The sequence below is a fragment of the Ambystoma mexicanum genome, chromosome 10 (genome assembly GCF_040938575.1).
Source record: "Ambystoma mexicanum isolate Mex_15411 chromosome 10, UKY_AmexF1_1, whole genome shotgun sequence".
NCBI classification, from domain to species: Eukaryota; Metazoa; Chordata; class Amphibia; order Caudata; family Ambystomatidae; genus Ambystoma; species Ambystoma mexicanum.
Window position 1 is genome coordinate 1,099,573,294 of NC_090932.1, and position 16,301 is coordinate 1,099,589,594.

Here is a 16,301-nt window from a genome sequence, read left to right on the forward strand (position 1 = left end):
TGTGGGTACCTGGAGCGCAATATAAATAATAAACATATATTATTACTATTCCTAAAGATTTTTTTTCACTACGTTCAACGGGGCACTCAAATATAAAACTTGTCTACCCATTAACTTGTTCAACAGTGCAACAAACACTATATGCAATATGAAACATTTGTCCTTCATTAACTCCATGTTGTAGACAAGTGGAGATTCATTTAATGACTCTTCGACATCTAACAAATGTGCATGTAATTTGCATGTCACCTACATGTTATTCAATGTGCATATGTTCTTCATGTAAATTATTTCAGGACCCTAAACTGTAGACATTCCCCCTTTTAGCACTGCGATCCACAGAATATGGCCGAATCCCACGAAAAATTCAGTCCAGTTGTTACATAGTGACTGACAAAATCATTCTGTCTATGCTTGAACACTCTACAGTGTTTGACTAGTATATTGTCTATAAACTAGTCATCTCTACTGGTAATAGTAGTTTATCATTTTAAAGCGCCTTTATCCCAAATGGCCTCCACGCGCTTGTGGGGGGCAACGCCCTCAGAGCACCGAAGTCCAATGGATAGGAAAAATTGTCTGAAAGATTAGAATGTGTGCGCGCATTTTTGCCAAGAAATTGAGTTGCGTGGGCAGGCTGTGCCCCAGAAAAGCTACCCATGAAGGTCAGGCATGTGGAAGGGTGCTGAGAATGTGCCGAGAGGGGAATGTGAGAGTGCAAGAGACTTGTTATGTGTCCAGCTAGACCTTATTCTTGTCGTAGGTCGTAGCTGCATTCTGATGCAGTAGAATTTGTTGTGTGCCCAACTAGTCTGAATTCTGTCATTGGTCGTAGCTGCATTCTAATCGCAGAGATGTGCTTTGTGTTAAGTTTGGCGTTTGGGAGAGCACCTATGCTTGCACCGGGTTTAAAAGCATTTGCTATAACTTAATGAATGCGTCTGTACTCATTCACCTAGAATCGTTGCACTAGCTACATTCTACCCTCGCCTAGATACAATGCGGTGAATAGATTGTATATTCATCATGCTTGAATGCATTAGCTATATTCTACTCCGTTTTTCTAAGTTCGATACTTGGCATAACCTTCACAATTCTTTTTTTTTTAAAACTCTTTATTTATATTTTTCATTACATTAATAAACCATGTAATAACAAAATACTGAGCTTGAACTATGTACAGTTACAATAATACGTTATGTACAGGCAATACAACCATGAAATCACAGCAGTGTATCCACTACCCAAAAACCAAACACAGTTTCTCTAAAAATACAATTTAAAACAACATAACCAACAACATAATAAGACAAGACAAAGTACAGCAAATACACACCCATGCCCCTAACCCTCCCCCCATAACCCACACCCCAATAGTCATTTATCAATTTCCATAAAATGCATTGAAGGGTCCCCACAGTTCTTCATATACTGTTTCTTTGTGCTGCTTACATAACAAACATTTCTCATATTTAGAAAGAATCCTCCTATCATGAAGCCATTCCTCAACTAGAGGCCTTTTCCTCATTTTCCATACCTTTTTAATACCTGCTTAATCGCCACAAGTACGCCTCTATTAATCCAGTTTCTTATTACATAGTCAATATATCGGCTGCATCTTGGAGATTGCAGAATCACAGATGAAGAGCTTCGCGGAAAGTTGATGTTCCAAATCGTGTCAATTCTGTCCAGCACATCCTTCTAGTAGTCCATCACCCTATCACAGTTCCATAGCATGTGCAACAGAGTTCCTTTTTCTTTCCGACAACCCCAACAGTAATCATTTTCCAGCAGTCCCAAGCCTCACATAGGGTCCAGTAAACTCTACCCAATACTCTTTGGTGGATGTAACGCAAGTTTAAGTCATTTTTTGCCTTAACCGGGACTTTCCAGAGTTGTTCCCATTCTTTCACCGAGCTGTCCTTGCCAAACTCCTCAGACCAGGTCATTCTAAGCTTCTCACATGGGGCCAACCAATGACTTTCCAAAGGCCTTCACAATTCTTCAAAGTGCGATACAGGGCTAACCTGTACAATTCTTCTAAGAGCGATACAAGGCTGCCTGCTAATTTTTTCTAAGTGTGATACATGCTCTAACCTTCACCCTTCTACTGAGTGTGATACATGGTGTAACTTTCACATTTCTTCTAAGTTCCATACATGGGCTAACCTATTTGGAGTAAGCAGCATATTTGGGCTATGTTTGACACAATGGTTATCCTTAACATTTCCCCAATTGCAGCTCATTGCCCCCCTCAAAATACAGCGAAGTGCAACACGTTGCCCGCCCTTAGAGTCATCCAAGTGCAGCACATTACTTGCCCTCGGAATACATCTAATTTCACTCGCCACAGGAGTCATCTAAGTGGAAAAATGGCTACTTAAGGAGCGCAGTAGGGTTAATACAGTGGCCATCTGGAGTAAGAGTAAAAGTGACAGGGTTTTACCAGAGTACAGTAATGGATGTGCTCTCCGCCCATACCACCTTACCTGGGTGTAAATGTCGGGTGTCACGTCAGCGTCCATGGGCAAATAGGGGATGGGAACTGCCCTTTGCCTTTGGCCCAACTTTGGCTGCCCTGAGGAAGTCGGTAAAGAGGGACAATACCGGTCACGTGGAGGCATGGTCGGGGGGGGGAGGGGGTAAAGCAAAGGGCCAAAGAGGGGACTCAAAACAAGAGGAAAAAGGAGTGATGGGAAAAGAAAGACACCACAAAGAGCCGATAGGAGACCAGGCCAGAAAGGGACACTTACCCTCGGCTGCACTCTGCGCGGAGAGATACTGTTCTTGTTTTGAATTAAGACAACTTTCAGGCACTGTGATTGAATGTTCTAAATGTTATTCACACATGCATTGTAATGCTCCTTTGTTTTCATGTTTGTTCAGATTATGGTCTGACTATGAGCCATTCACTCCACAGCTCTTCGAGGTTGTAAGAATGGCAGTAGATGCTAGACAAACATCAAATAACATAACATAAAATTGCAACACTTGTTCCTTGTTCACCACAAAGTGCCAATTTGATATGGTTCGTGGCGGGGCGAGACACTTTTTTTTGCCAAACTCTCCTTTTGGGACCCCCAACATTCATTCTGCACAGTCATTTCCTGGCTCTGACCCACCGTGATCATCGGGCTCAGCTTTAACAGAACCCATTGAAGCCCTCAGCGGGTGGTGATCCAATATGATTTTCTGGTTGATAGCCGCACAATGCTCAGGAACTCTTGTGCACACCTCAAGGCAATTGCGCATTCACAACATGATTCAGTGTAATACCACCACCACAGTAGTAATGACCTCCATGAATTTTATGTTGCCTGATATGGGATGCTCTCATCCAGGCTTTTGATTATTTTCTTCTGGTCAAAACAACTCCTTTCAGTGACCAATCGCACGCACCATCTTTTCATTACCCTACATGTTAAGTCGGTACGTTTTTGTCTCCGTGCCTTTTCTCCACTCTTCCCCTGTTATGCTCTCATTGACTCAGTTTCCTTGCGCAGGGTCTGAATTTTCATCTAAACTGGCAATGTTCAGCAGTTAAAACCACTACGCTGGTGATATGCTCAGTATTAAAGACAAGAAACGTAAGGTACCCATCATAGGTTAGATTCCTACAATCTCAATATATACTAGAAACTGGGGACTGGGGGAAAACATGTTGCAGAGTCACGTTGTTTGTAGTGTGCCTTGATAATCGCTTCATATTTTTGCCTTTTTTTGACTGCAGGTATTCCACGGCCGCCACACCCTTCTGAACTGTCGCCGTATTATCCCTTGTCTCCTGGGGCTGTTGGACAAATCCCCCACCCTTTGGGCTGGCTAGTGCCACAGTAAGGATTTTTACTTTATCACTAGCAAATTCAATAGCCCAAATTCTATGCATCACGTATTTCTAACCATCACAATGTATTTCAGTTTTTTCACTGTCTCACTATACTCACTCCCCTCTCGCTTTCCTCTGCTTGCTATAGTTCTCCTCTTCTAGCCCTTGCACTGCTGATCATATTCATCATCACTATCTCTCTTCATTTTCTTTCTAAAAATCCATGCTGGGAGATTCAAAATGGAGAGTTGGGAATGGCTCCGTCAGTGTTTGTATTTTTGATGGTTTGTACTGCCCTTAAAAGCTACTGTAGCACTTTTCTTGTCTTGGTGAAGGCTTTGAAAGTGGAGTGGGTGTGTAGGCTCTGTGAATTTTGAGGCATGTACAGAATTGGATGAGGAAAGATTTTATTGGGAACATGATTGGAATAGTATTTTGTTTCGGCTTCTCGTGAGATGAGATCTAGTTTTCCAGCATGAGATGAGGGATATTGAAGTCGTAGGACCATCTTTCGTATCTGTAATTTACAAGTATTGATGTATTGTTTTGCGGGGGAGGTTAGGTGGGGGTAGTCTTACTGTAGTACATGAACGTTTTGGTTGCTCTAAAGTGCCTGTTACTGACGCACATGTTTCACCTTATTTACCTTCTAAACTAAGGCAGGGTCAACCAATGTACTCAATCCCTCCGGGAGGATTCCGCCATCCATACCCAGCTCTGGCTATGAATGCGTCTATGTCCAGGTGAGTTAATCTATCTGAAGTGGCAGTGACGTCAACTTAACAAACTGAATACGTGAGTAAAGGTTGGATCCATGACAACTGTTCTGGCACCGTTCAAAAAACACTCCTTGTAATGTTCTCTTATAGTCTCAGATGTTGGCTCACACTCCAATCTGCGAAACATAATTCACTCCAAACATGCCTCATCCGGTATACTCCTTCATAAAAAGGTTGCACCATCACCAGTAATCGGCACCGTCTGTAATAAATAGTGTTTTCTACACCACTGTTCTAGTGCACTGGTGTTCTAACTAGCACTTGCCTCTACTGTTCAGAGTCCTTCCGGTTCCTCGCGAAACTCTGTTCACTGTTGCCTTGCAGATTGCACTGCGTTATCTTCCTTAGTATACAGAGTCCTTTGTCGAAATCCAGGCGTTTATTCTTGTATCAGTTTTACATGGACTGTTTTTCACAGTAAAGGAGAGGGTGTTTATCCTGAGGCTTCTGTGTAATTTCCATCTTAATGTGGTCATTCGCCTTGTATTTTTGAGGATTCGTTCCAACACAACCATATTGACCCTGCGCAATATTATTGTAAGGCAATCTTTCAAGCTTTACCATATAGATGTGAGATGTTCTCCACAAGCATTCATCTCTTACTGGCTCAGAAGTTTCTAAAGCCCATCTGGTAGAGGTATATGAATCTTCATTGCTGAATGTTACAAACTCTGGGAAGCCTTTAATCCAGATGATGATTGTTGATATTCCACAGTGGGCAATGTTTAGTCGTTCTTGTCAGGGAAACTTTACATTCATCTGGTGCATTACAGGGTGAGACTAGCAATCAGAGGGCAGTGGGAGATATTCACAGCAGCCTGGTGTTTCTGAAAGTCTAGCGCTGGAGCAACTCTGCCTTTTTCAAGCATTACGCTCTGAAGGCTTCATTCATCTCTAGCTGCCTGCCACAAGTATAGCTCATGCCTATGTTACCGCCACCACACAGTGTCTGTGCTTGGTAATCTGCCAGCACATTTTGGGAATAGTTCTGAACTGGCTGTGGGAGTAAAGATTGGTTATTTTTCTTGGCTCCTTTAAATTAACCACCTTCTTATTTTCCTGCTCAAAGTAAGCCAGTGTTAATATCACTACCTGCATTAGCCTTCTTCAGCACATTAGGAGAGCGAGGGACATGGACACACGGGGCTGTGCATACAATATTCCCGAAATTCTGTATTATATTCCATTGGACATCTCCCCTGCCCCCCGTACCCACATGCTCGGCTCTGCAAAGAATTAAATTGCCTTTTTTGCCTCATCTTGAACACTCATTATATTACAGCTTCCCTACCATTTCTTCCACAGACCCTAACTCTCTTGAACTCACCTACAAACTTGTCCACACCGGAGGTAGAGGGGTCCCCTTCACCTGATCACTGCCTGCTTCTACTTATGCAGTCACAGAACTACTGCCCCTTTCCTTTCTCTCATTGAAGACCCTGAACAGCACTCTTAACATGATATACATTTTTCTGCAATAGCCTCTTCATCAAGCCCCATCAACGTTCCTGGCCACACGCTTTTCAATCTGCTGCAGTCTACCCCACCTCTTCACATTTCTCACTGCTGTTTTGAAATCATCACCTCCCTATCTCACTTTCGTTAAGTACACTTATACCAATATCCTCTGATTATCAACACAATACCTTCCCTGCTACCCAATCACTGGCATGTGCCACCTCCTGGTTCCCAGAATTCACTTTCCACATCTCCCTGCATTGTGACCTTTCTCAAAACCAAGATCAAAAAGCTCTCACCTGTTGCCTCGAGTTATCACACCATTGAACCTGTGTGTCATTCGCTTACTGTTGAGGTGTATAAAATACTACACCCACAGCCGGGCCCCATCCACTTCATGAAACCTTTTGCCCTTATCCAAACAGCACACTGGAATATTTGAGTTGAATGTGTTTTCTGATGTTTTTCTGTCAACTCTGTAATTCGCCAGATCTCCTAGGTTTATGTGAACCCAGCTGTAATGTCAAGTACGTCCTTTGCTGGTTGTGTTGTATGGTGTTCGTCGACAGTCTAGCTTATCGTGTGAATGTGTGACTAGAATGTGTAGCCTTCTTACACTTTTGATCTGTGCTCACTTTTCATCCTCACTTTGGCACAATGAAAATACAGAATTTTGAAATGTACACTGCCTTCCCTCCACAGTTTCTACATTTAGAATTGGTAATAGTCGATATTTACCCTGTTCATGTTTTTTATCTCTTGCCATAGTTTGGTATCCAGTAGGTTTTCCCCACACATGGTCCCCTCTCACCATCATGGCCTGCACCCGTCCGGCATCCCTCATCCTGCCATTGTGTCTCCAGTTATCAAGCAGGAGCACTCGCCCGGGGGAATGAGTCCAAGCATGAACTCGTAAGTTATTTCAACTTACTGTGTGAAGGGTTGGGATTTGTGTTTGGGTTTTATGTCTTTCCCACATTCTACAATCCAGTCATCTGGAGTGCTGATTGTCATGAGTGGCCTCCTACAAAGATTATACCCTGTAGGGTTGTGTGGTGTATCTTGGCAGCCTGAGTGAATGTCGAGGTGGCAAAAGGAGCCTCTGTGGAAAGATGGGTGAACAGGTTTTTGGGGGAGTTGTGGGGGTATGATGGTAAGACGTGGATGGTCTTGGTGATGTTTTTCTGCCCTTGCTTTGTTTGTATGTATCTAACATTGTTTGCATGTGGTGAGGGACTCATTTGCATTTTTAAATGTTTTTACATCAGGAAATCCCCCATCACGGTAAAGAAGGAAGAAGAAAAGAAGCCACACGTCAAGAAGCCTCTGAACGCATTCATGTTGTACATGAAGGAAATGAGGGCAAAAGTTGTGGCAGAGTGCACGCTCAAGGAAAGTGCTGCCATTAACCAGATCCTCGGTAGAAGGGTAAGATCTCCCTTCCTTTCTCCGGTGCTCCTTTGACTTAATCACTGTTTTGTAGGTTTTCATGTGACCACAGCTCTCTTAAAATGACATTGTTCTGAGCATTGGAGAGGCCTCATCACCAGTAATGTTTAATTATGGGGCTCTCATCCCTGGAAACTTTGGGGCCCAAGAAGTTGGATGGCCCAGTGGTTCAGCAAAATGGTACAGGAGTGCCCCATGCCCCAGAACACCTGTCCCCATCTCAATGCTTGCCTCCCAATAGTCTCTGGCAAGGTGGATCAAACAGTACTTGGAAAAAGGCCTGGATTTGGTGACCTGTATGGCTGGGGTGGGGAACAGATGTTCCCAATCATCCCCTCTACAGCCGATAACAGAGGGTGGTATGGCATGCACATGCCCGGCTGTTTACTTTTCCATGTGTTGGATACCTCAAATGTCTGCCCTCACACTGGACCATACCTGATTAACATCCAAATGAGACCCATATCAAGAGTTATTTGAAAGCACAGGGTCTCGTTCTAAAGGCTCATAAAACATGCCTGCTTACATGGGATCTAATCTTTGATAAAGAACAGCCCACTTAGTCTGAACGGGGATAGGGCGATAGGAGAGAGGCTCAAGAAAATAACTGTCCCTCCTTTAAGGGTCCTGAAGTCGTGGGCAAAAAATGTGTGCATGCTATACTTTGGAATCTGGTCAATGCTTAGGCCAAAGTACTATCATTACAGGCCAAAGCAGTGTAGTAAATCCTACCACATCACTCTATTACTGGGCCGTGCTGAGGTCAGGATAAGATTTCTACTTGATGGTTTCCACATGGCATCCCAGTAGGAGCTGTCCTCACTGCAGCAACAGCACATCTTACTGTGGTGACATCACTGCAAACTGCCATTTGTGCAGTAATAACACACTAGAAGCTGGACATTACTGCAATGACATCCCCTTAGTGCACTGACATTCCACTAAGAGCTCACATTTATTGTAGGAACATTTCAAGGGCATCACATTGAGTGCAAATCCTACTGCATTGACATTACACAGGTGGCCGCCCCTGCAATCCAGAACTCTTGCTGCAGTTAGATCACTGGAAGCTGCCTTTACTAATGAGATTTAAGGTTTATATAGATGAAAGTAATAACATAAAAAACTATAAAAAATAAGTTGAAGAGCAAACAATAATTGTTCTTGTAGAAAATAAACTCCAAGCTAAAATAAAGCTTCGTGAAAAGTGCCTATACTGGGCTGAGGCAAATCTATTAAAGCGTTTGCACAGAACTATGTAACTGGCCACATGATTGTAAACACTTTTGCATTGAAAGCTAGAATCTTTGCTTTGAAAAACTCGTGCGATTTTAATTACACAATTGGATGTCTGTTAGCGTGTATTCCAAAAATAGCAAAGTAGGTCAAGTTCAGACAAAGGAATTTTGTGCTTATTATTTTTCTTTTTTTTCTCTTCCATAAACGTTTAACGAGTTGTGCAGCAGGCCAACTTGATGCTGATTGAGTCAAGCGTTTTAGGTAGCGCTGGACACACTGGGATTCATCCAAAAGAACGTCTCGAAGCGTACCTCCTTTTGAGGGCCAATGTGAAATTATTATAGCACTGTGTACTTCAACCTTAACATACTCATTAACACATTAGATCTTTCGAAAGTCTAATTTCATTGTTGTCAATATCTTTTTCAAATCGTTGCTGTAAACCTTGAATGCCCGTGTTCGCCTGGCTTTCATGTGAAATTATTATGCTCTGATCAAGATGCTTTGATTTTCAAAATAATTTGCCCTCTTTATTTTGTCCGTTTTCAGTGGCATTCGCTGTCCAGAGAAGAGCAGGCAAAGTACTATGAGCTAGCACGGAAAGAACGGCAGCTGCACTCTCAGCTCTATCCCACGTGGTCTGCACGTGATAACTACGTAAGTCATATTTTCGGCCTTTTAAGTCTGTGATGGGAAGTGTGTATGGCAGGTCCGTTAACAATGACTCCAGTCTCTTGGCCGAAACCGTGAAAAGCCATTACTTAAATTGATCCAATCACGTTCCTAGGGTTTCATTTTATGTGACCACATTTTGTGTTTCAATTTAAAGGCATAGCAATACATTTGGCTTTGATGGCTAAAGAAGTAGGAAACATCCGGTCAGCCACAAAGCCCTGTTCTATGAATCTGGTCTCCTCTTGAATAAGGTCACTATAAAATAAAAAAAAGTTGATTGTCCCTTTTTTGTCTACCATAACTGCTAACCAGGAATTGATTAGCTTGACAATGGTGTTCAGGCGCCCCTCCTGAGTGGCTATTGAGGGTTTTATGGCAAATTGGAAATGCTAACTGCGCTTTTGTTCTATTCACGAGGCAGATTAGTTTAGTTTAATGCTTTATATGAAATCTTTTGAGGGCATTTAAGTTTGGAATCTTTCTGTGACTGAACCCTTTTGATGGCAGCTTTGGTTTTCTCCATTGTCGCCTCAGAATTCTTCAATCTTATTTTCCTTGTCTTTGCTACATTATGGTCATCTATCACCCCCCTGGCCTGTATGCAGGTTTACTGGAACCCCTGGTTGATCTTATTGCCGATCTGCAAACCAAGTACTCTAATTTAATAATACTCAGTGACCTGAATCTAAAGTTTAATGCTCCCAGGATGTCTGCTCTTGATCTGTTTTATGATGCTCTGAGGGACCTAGATCTGCCTCAGCAGGTGGATGGACCTACTCACAAGCATGGTAATACTATGGATGTTGTTTTTGCTATTACATAGCCTCTCTCTCTCTCTCTTTCAATCAGTTAAGCCTATGACCTGGACCGATCACCATTTGGGGACTTGTATACTTGTATAATCTGTAGGGCAGGCGGTCAGCCAATTTACAGAATCTGGTCCGGGCTGTTAAGGACAAATGCGCAGCAGCCAAAGGACCATCTATTTGATCTTTTAACTACTTCACTCTTGACCGCCGCTAATGAAGTCTCCCCTCTGTGCTTCTTCGAACCCGGCAGGCTGCCCCCGCACCCCAGCCATAGTTCTCAGATCCGCACGCCTAAGTCGGGGAGGAGGAGGAAATTGGAGCGTAAATGGGCCTCTAAATATGACCCTATTGATAGACTCAATTACAGGGCCTCGCTCTTTGCCTATTCGGGGGACATTCTAATGGCTAAGAAAGCCTATTTTGCCCAAATAATTGAGAATGCTTTAAATCAGCCTAAGGCACTCTTTATGGTCATTAAATCCTTATCATTCAAATGCGCTCCTATCATTGATTGGTGTTTCGTGTCAGGCACTGGCTTGGTTTGTCTCCTTCTTGGCTGAGAGGTCTCAAACTCTTTCCCTTCCTCCTTTCACCTCTACGTCCTGCCACCTCAGCTGTGGTGTTCCTCAGGGGTCTGCTCTGTTCTCCATTCTTCAATATTTATATCTTCCTGCTGGTGCGCCTCATCCGCTCCTTTGGCGCCAGGTGATATTCGTACGCCTACGATAACGACACCCAGCTTCTGATCCGTCTCGATCAGGCTGAGGTGTCAGCGTGTCTGCATAAGTGCCTGACGGCCGTGGGTGAGTGGATGGGCCACAACTGGTTGAAATTGAATGGGGAGTTGTTGGTGGTGGGTTCCCCCCTTGCTCTTACACTCTGGATCTCCTCCTTTTGGCCCTCTTCTCTGGGCCCACTCCCGGCGCCCTCTACTAAAGTAAAACATCTTGGGGTTCTTATGTCCGACAATGTGTCAATGGCAGCTCAGGTATCTGCCTTATGCCAGACTGGACATCTTCAGTTGAACATTTTGAGAAAGACACTCCATCTGATCCCGGGCGCACTACGTCCCCCAGTTGTAGCCACCATGATTATGAGTAAACTAGACTATTGTAAGTCCCTTTACCTGGGCCAGCCTAAGGGGCTGGTAGGCCGCTTGCAACGTCTTCCAAACATGGCGGCTCGGGTGGCAACCGGGGCTCAGATCACCCCCGTATTGCGTTCCCTGCACTGGCTCCCAGTGGCCCAGTGCATTTAATTTAAGTCACTTTGCATTGTTCACTGCACCCTCTGCTAGGAAAGATTTCCATTTCATGTTTAATTTTCCCTCCAATTGTGTACCGCCCAACATTTTGCTCTGTTTAAACACCATAGTCTCACTTTGCCAGAGGAGCACAGCATTCTGCTGCACCCCTCTGGGCTTTTCGCTCATGGGGAAACTTCACTTGTCCTTAAAGACAGTCTGGGAGACTTTGTTTCCCTTAGTCTGTGTCCATGTTGCAACCTTTCTGCAACATGTAACAAGTGCACAAGGTACCTTGCAGTACAGCGCTCTTGGCTCTAATAGTAATTTCCAAAGGCCCTACATACTCTTGAAGGATTTATTAGAACTGCCTTGGACAGGGCTGGTGGCAGCTTATCTTTTTACATGTTTTTAACCCTTTCCTGCCAGGTAAACCGCAGATACCGTATTTGGCACAAATAGGTGACCTGGCTCCAAAATGACCATGCCACGAGGTTCTTTGTACTGTCCTTTGGCCATCTTGCCCCTTCACCTGCCCCGGGTCGAGTTGACCCGGGTCAGTCCTTATTTGGGCATGTATTCTCCTGCAAAACGCCAAGCTTTTGCAGGCTTCTGCATCCCTTGTGTGTATGCCCCAGGATGTGGGCTGTACTGTGTAGTTCCAATACACATCCTGGGTGCCAGATAGCCTGGTGTGCTGTGAATGCCTGGGACCACAGTGGTCCATGATTGGTCCATGTGTTGAATGCCTACATATGAGCAGATCTCCCATTGGGTCCTCTTCATTTTGGCGCGAAGGAGATTTTGGAAAAGAGAAGGCTCCAAATACCCATACCATGACGATCTCTGGAGTTCTCACTGAATGAAGGATAGGATCCAAGTATCCTGAAACTACAAAGCCGAGTCGAGGAACCGCTGGTGATCCGCTGGAAGGTTTGGCACCCTGAGCCAGCTGTCATCCCGTGGGACCCCTCTGCATCTTGTCGTACTAGAAGGTCTGTGAAGACGCTTCGACCCATTGGAATAGTGGGACCAACTATTCTCAGCACCTTCATCAGAACCTGCAAGTAAGCCTCCTCGGAAGTGTCCCTGGGCCAACCAGTGGGCTTACCAGCTTACGCAGGACCTTTGCTCTGTCACCGCCACCGTTTCGAGGAGTCCCTTGAAAATTGGTACACCTTAAGCTGTGTTCACGGCTCTCTCACGCCGAATTTCGTACACTTGGCGTTCCGAGGTATGGAGTAAATTGAGTGTGCCGAACCGGAGTACACGCAGTTACTGTGTCGCCCAGCCGTGGTGAAGAACTTTGGAAGTTCATTGCAGATGTGGTCCTCTGTGCCCTGAAGCCTGCTACAGTGGAACTGGCCTGATACATCCACCAGGAGCGGAGAAATCGCCACTGTCCCGTAGGGGAATCAACGTTGTATCTTTGTCGCTGAAAACCACAGATCAGCGAGATTGCCGCCTTTGAACCTGAAACCGAAGTGGACTCGACAGCCAAAGTTTGGTCCGGAATGTGCCAGGGGTCGGTGAGTAATTGCAACCCTAACCGGTGGCTGCTAGCGCATCCATCCATTTTTACACACGAGTTGCCCCTGAGGGCCCCTCTCCTTTCCACTGCTAGTGCGAACTATTCCCAACTCTTGGAATTGACTCTGCCCTCAATTGGAGGGCCTCCTCGAATAGTGGGAACCTATTCTGCATCACCTCATCTACCTTCCAAAGCTGCTACAGGCCCTACAAAAGACCCTATTTCACCCATTTGTACTACTGTGTGCGGCAACCTCGCAAGTACATTTGCGCATTAGGCGCCCCTCGTCTTAGGGATTGGACTGCCTTTCAGTTAGGACTGTGTTTGATGCAGAAGGGCCTAAAGACTATTTGCACTGCCTGCTTCCTTCCCTGTTTAGGTTGTGGACCCATTTGGCGCACCCATCATTTAGACCCATTGGTCTTGTATATATGTTTATAGATAGGATTGTATTGGTTTAATAGTATTGCTGTGAGTTGAATTGCAAAGGCCTTGGAATAAATGTATTTGTATGTTTGATATATATATATACACCTGACTGGGAGTGATTTATAAGTGTCCTTTACTCTGTGTGCTCATTGAGGTCTTTCAGTCAGCCTCATCCCTCCTGAGACCTAGTCTTGACCGCCGCCAAGCTACCTTGATTGGTCTGGCTTGTCCAGAAGGTTACCCTGTTCGAAGAAACTAGGCTGGCCTTCTGTACCTCTGCCCACCAGGTCAGAGTTCAGAAATCTGTCTTAACACTCTACATGACCAAGGCGTGGAATACTTGCGCACTAAGTTTGTGCGCTATGTCCCAAATCGCTCCTTGCGGTTGGCAGCATCCGGCTTGCTTTGTGTGCCTTCTTTTCGGCTCTCCCGGGTTGCGGGGGTGGGGTGGGCAGGCTTTCTCAATTGCTGCCGCCCAGCTGTGGAATGCCCTCCCTCTCCCTATGAAACTTCTACCTAATCACCTGCTCTTCCGGAAAGCCTTAAAGACTCTCCTGTTCTGATTTTATTGTTCGCCTTCCCGGCTCTTTCCTGTGCCTGGCTCTATGGGCTCCTCCTCTCCAGCGCTATGATGCCTCCGGGCGACCGCGCACTTTACAAAACTCCATAACATAACATTTTTCTTATCGGTTTTCCCAATATGTTGGAGAAGCATAAAGGACAGACGAGCGAAGTCGCTTTTTACAAGCTGCATTTCCTGCCATTTGAATGCTACAGATGCAGTCTGGCATATCTGTCGTGGTGCACAGGGATTGGGATTGTGTCAAACCTTTTCATTTGGGTAGTACTCCCTTCATTTGCGGAATACTTCGGCTGCTGGATCGGTGTCAAACATGAGTCTGAGCCAGTTTACCCAAGCAGACAGGAGGCAGCCGTATGATTGATTCTACTGACTTCTCACTATATCACTTCAGTTTCGCATGACCTGGATCTTCGGCCAGCAGTGTGCAAGATCCCTCGCTCTCTCGCTCTCTCTCGCTCTCTCTGCACCTCCTCATCATTTAGTGACCTGCTTTGTTGTTTCAGGGTTTGCCCGTATCCTTTCTACTACCTTATACGTCTCTGAACAGATAAGCCCTTCTCTCTAAACACTTTTTCTTGCTCTCTCTGATGGTATTTTTCAGGTCACACCTTTCCTCCTGTCCTTTTGCTCTATCTGTTCCCTCCTCCAACCTCTCCCAAACAAACTCCCTGTCTAAACACCCTTCTACGCACGTGTGTGTGTTTTATCCTGACCCCGCCTCTGTGGCTGACTCTACCACCTACCCCCCGACCTAATCTAACAGTTTTCAATTGTGCTAGTTCTGTTTATCCATAGTCTCATTGTCTGGCTGCACCAGGTCTCGACGGTGCAAGCCAATAAAAGCTTGAACTGCCAACTTGGTTTTGTTTCCCTCACATGTGTCCAAGGAGCCAGAACTGCTGAAGCTCCATTGATCAGCTTGCTCTTCCACACTTGCGCTGGCTGCAGGAAGACTGCACAGTTGGTAGGAATGAACCCTCTCCTGGATACAGTGTGTAAGCAATACTTTTGACACATGCTGCTTACCAGATGCTGATGGCCTAGGAGGGTGTCTGAGATGGGTGAACGACAAGGGGCACTCCAGGCTTGGGCTTCCCTTAAAGGAACACAGCCACATTGAAGCCCCTTGGGTCAAGCCCTCCTACATTTGTTCTGGGCAAGATGTAATTGATCCCGGGATCCCTCCCTACTCCACCCTTGAGCCCAGTATAACGGGATAAGTGCAGCACCCATTCTCCTTGTTCCACCCCCCGCCCCCTTCCCAACCCTCACCACAAGGAACAGATAACTTTGTCACAAGGGATTATTTATTGCCATTAGCAAGGGTAAAGACCAGGTGTTTCTGATTTGTGGAAAAAAACAGCCACAGAGAGGGTGTGATCATATATATATATATATATATATATCAATTTGAGGCGAGTCACACACTCTAAATGGATTTTCCTACTTTCACATTTCAGGGTGTCTGTGTGTCTGTGTCTGTGTCTCTGTCTCTGTGGTGGCACGATTCCCGAACACAGGTGATTGGAGGGCGAGATATGATCAGGGACCGGCAAGAGCATCCAACTGCTATCTAAGAATGCAGCGTTATTTCTGTGATCCGAACGGCCTGATAGGCTTTTTGCTAATTTGCTAATTTTTTTGTGCTAATTCAAAAGAACCATATGCAGGGTCACTCCAAAATTCCACAAATAGAGAAACTTCCTAGCATACATTTAAGGATTCCTCATCTTGATTAGGCAAATTTAATTATGCCTGATCAGCCAGACGTGTGTTTATTTCAAGCAGTTTAATCTCTTGGAATTATATTCCGATATTTTCCATCTGCGTTGCCTCCCGGTGAGTTGGTGCAGTATTTGCAAAGTGCCCTCATAGTGCACTTTTCCATTGATTTTGGTTTTCTTTCTAACTGCTCTTCTCGCACATTTACATTTTCACCACCCTCCACAATCCTCGGTCTTGCTCCTTTTTCCCCCCTTATGACCCGGCTCCTTTTGCGCAATGAGGCCTGCGGGCGTGTTGCGTACCACAAATATTAATTAATAAAAATAATTTCATTTTCAACACCCCTAACCTGCTTCTTGTCCATCGCACCTGCATGCCTCCCTTCCCGCCCCCGTTCCGTGATTGGGCCCTGCTGCCAGGTAACAACATAGATGAGGATGTATCCACAGTGCACACTCGACAAGCGCATTTCCATCTGCATTGCCTGCCGGTAAGTTGGTGCAGTTTTTGCACTGTGCACCCCATAGTGTTTTTTTTTCCATTGATTGTTTTTCC

At 45.0% G+C, this 16,301-nt stretch overlaps 1 protein-coding gene across 1 annotated transcript in view; it reads left to right on the top strand.

The window, feature by feature from the left end:
- TCF7L1 (transcription factor 7 like 1) overlaps window positions 1-16,301 on the top strand; it is a 299,707-nt gene that overhangs the window by 265,163 nt on the left and 18,243 nt on the right. The window contains exons 6-10 of the mRNA XM_069618938.1: window positions 3,731-3,833; window positions 4,486-4,569; window positions 6,832-6,975; window positions 7,332-7,491; window positions 9,301-9,408. Coding sequence (XP_069475039.1) covers window positions 3,731-3,833; window positions 4,486-4,569; window positions 6,832-6,975; window positions 7,332-7,491; window positions 9,301-9,408 — 599 coding nt within the window. The remainder of the gene's footprint in view (window positions 1-3,730; window positions 3,834-4,485; window positions 4,570-6,831; window positions 6,976-7,331; window positions 7,492-9,300; window positions 9,409-16,301) is intronic.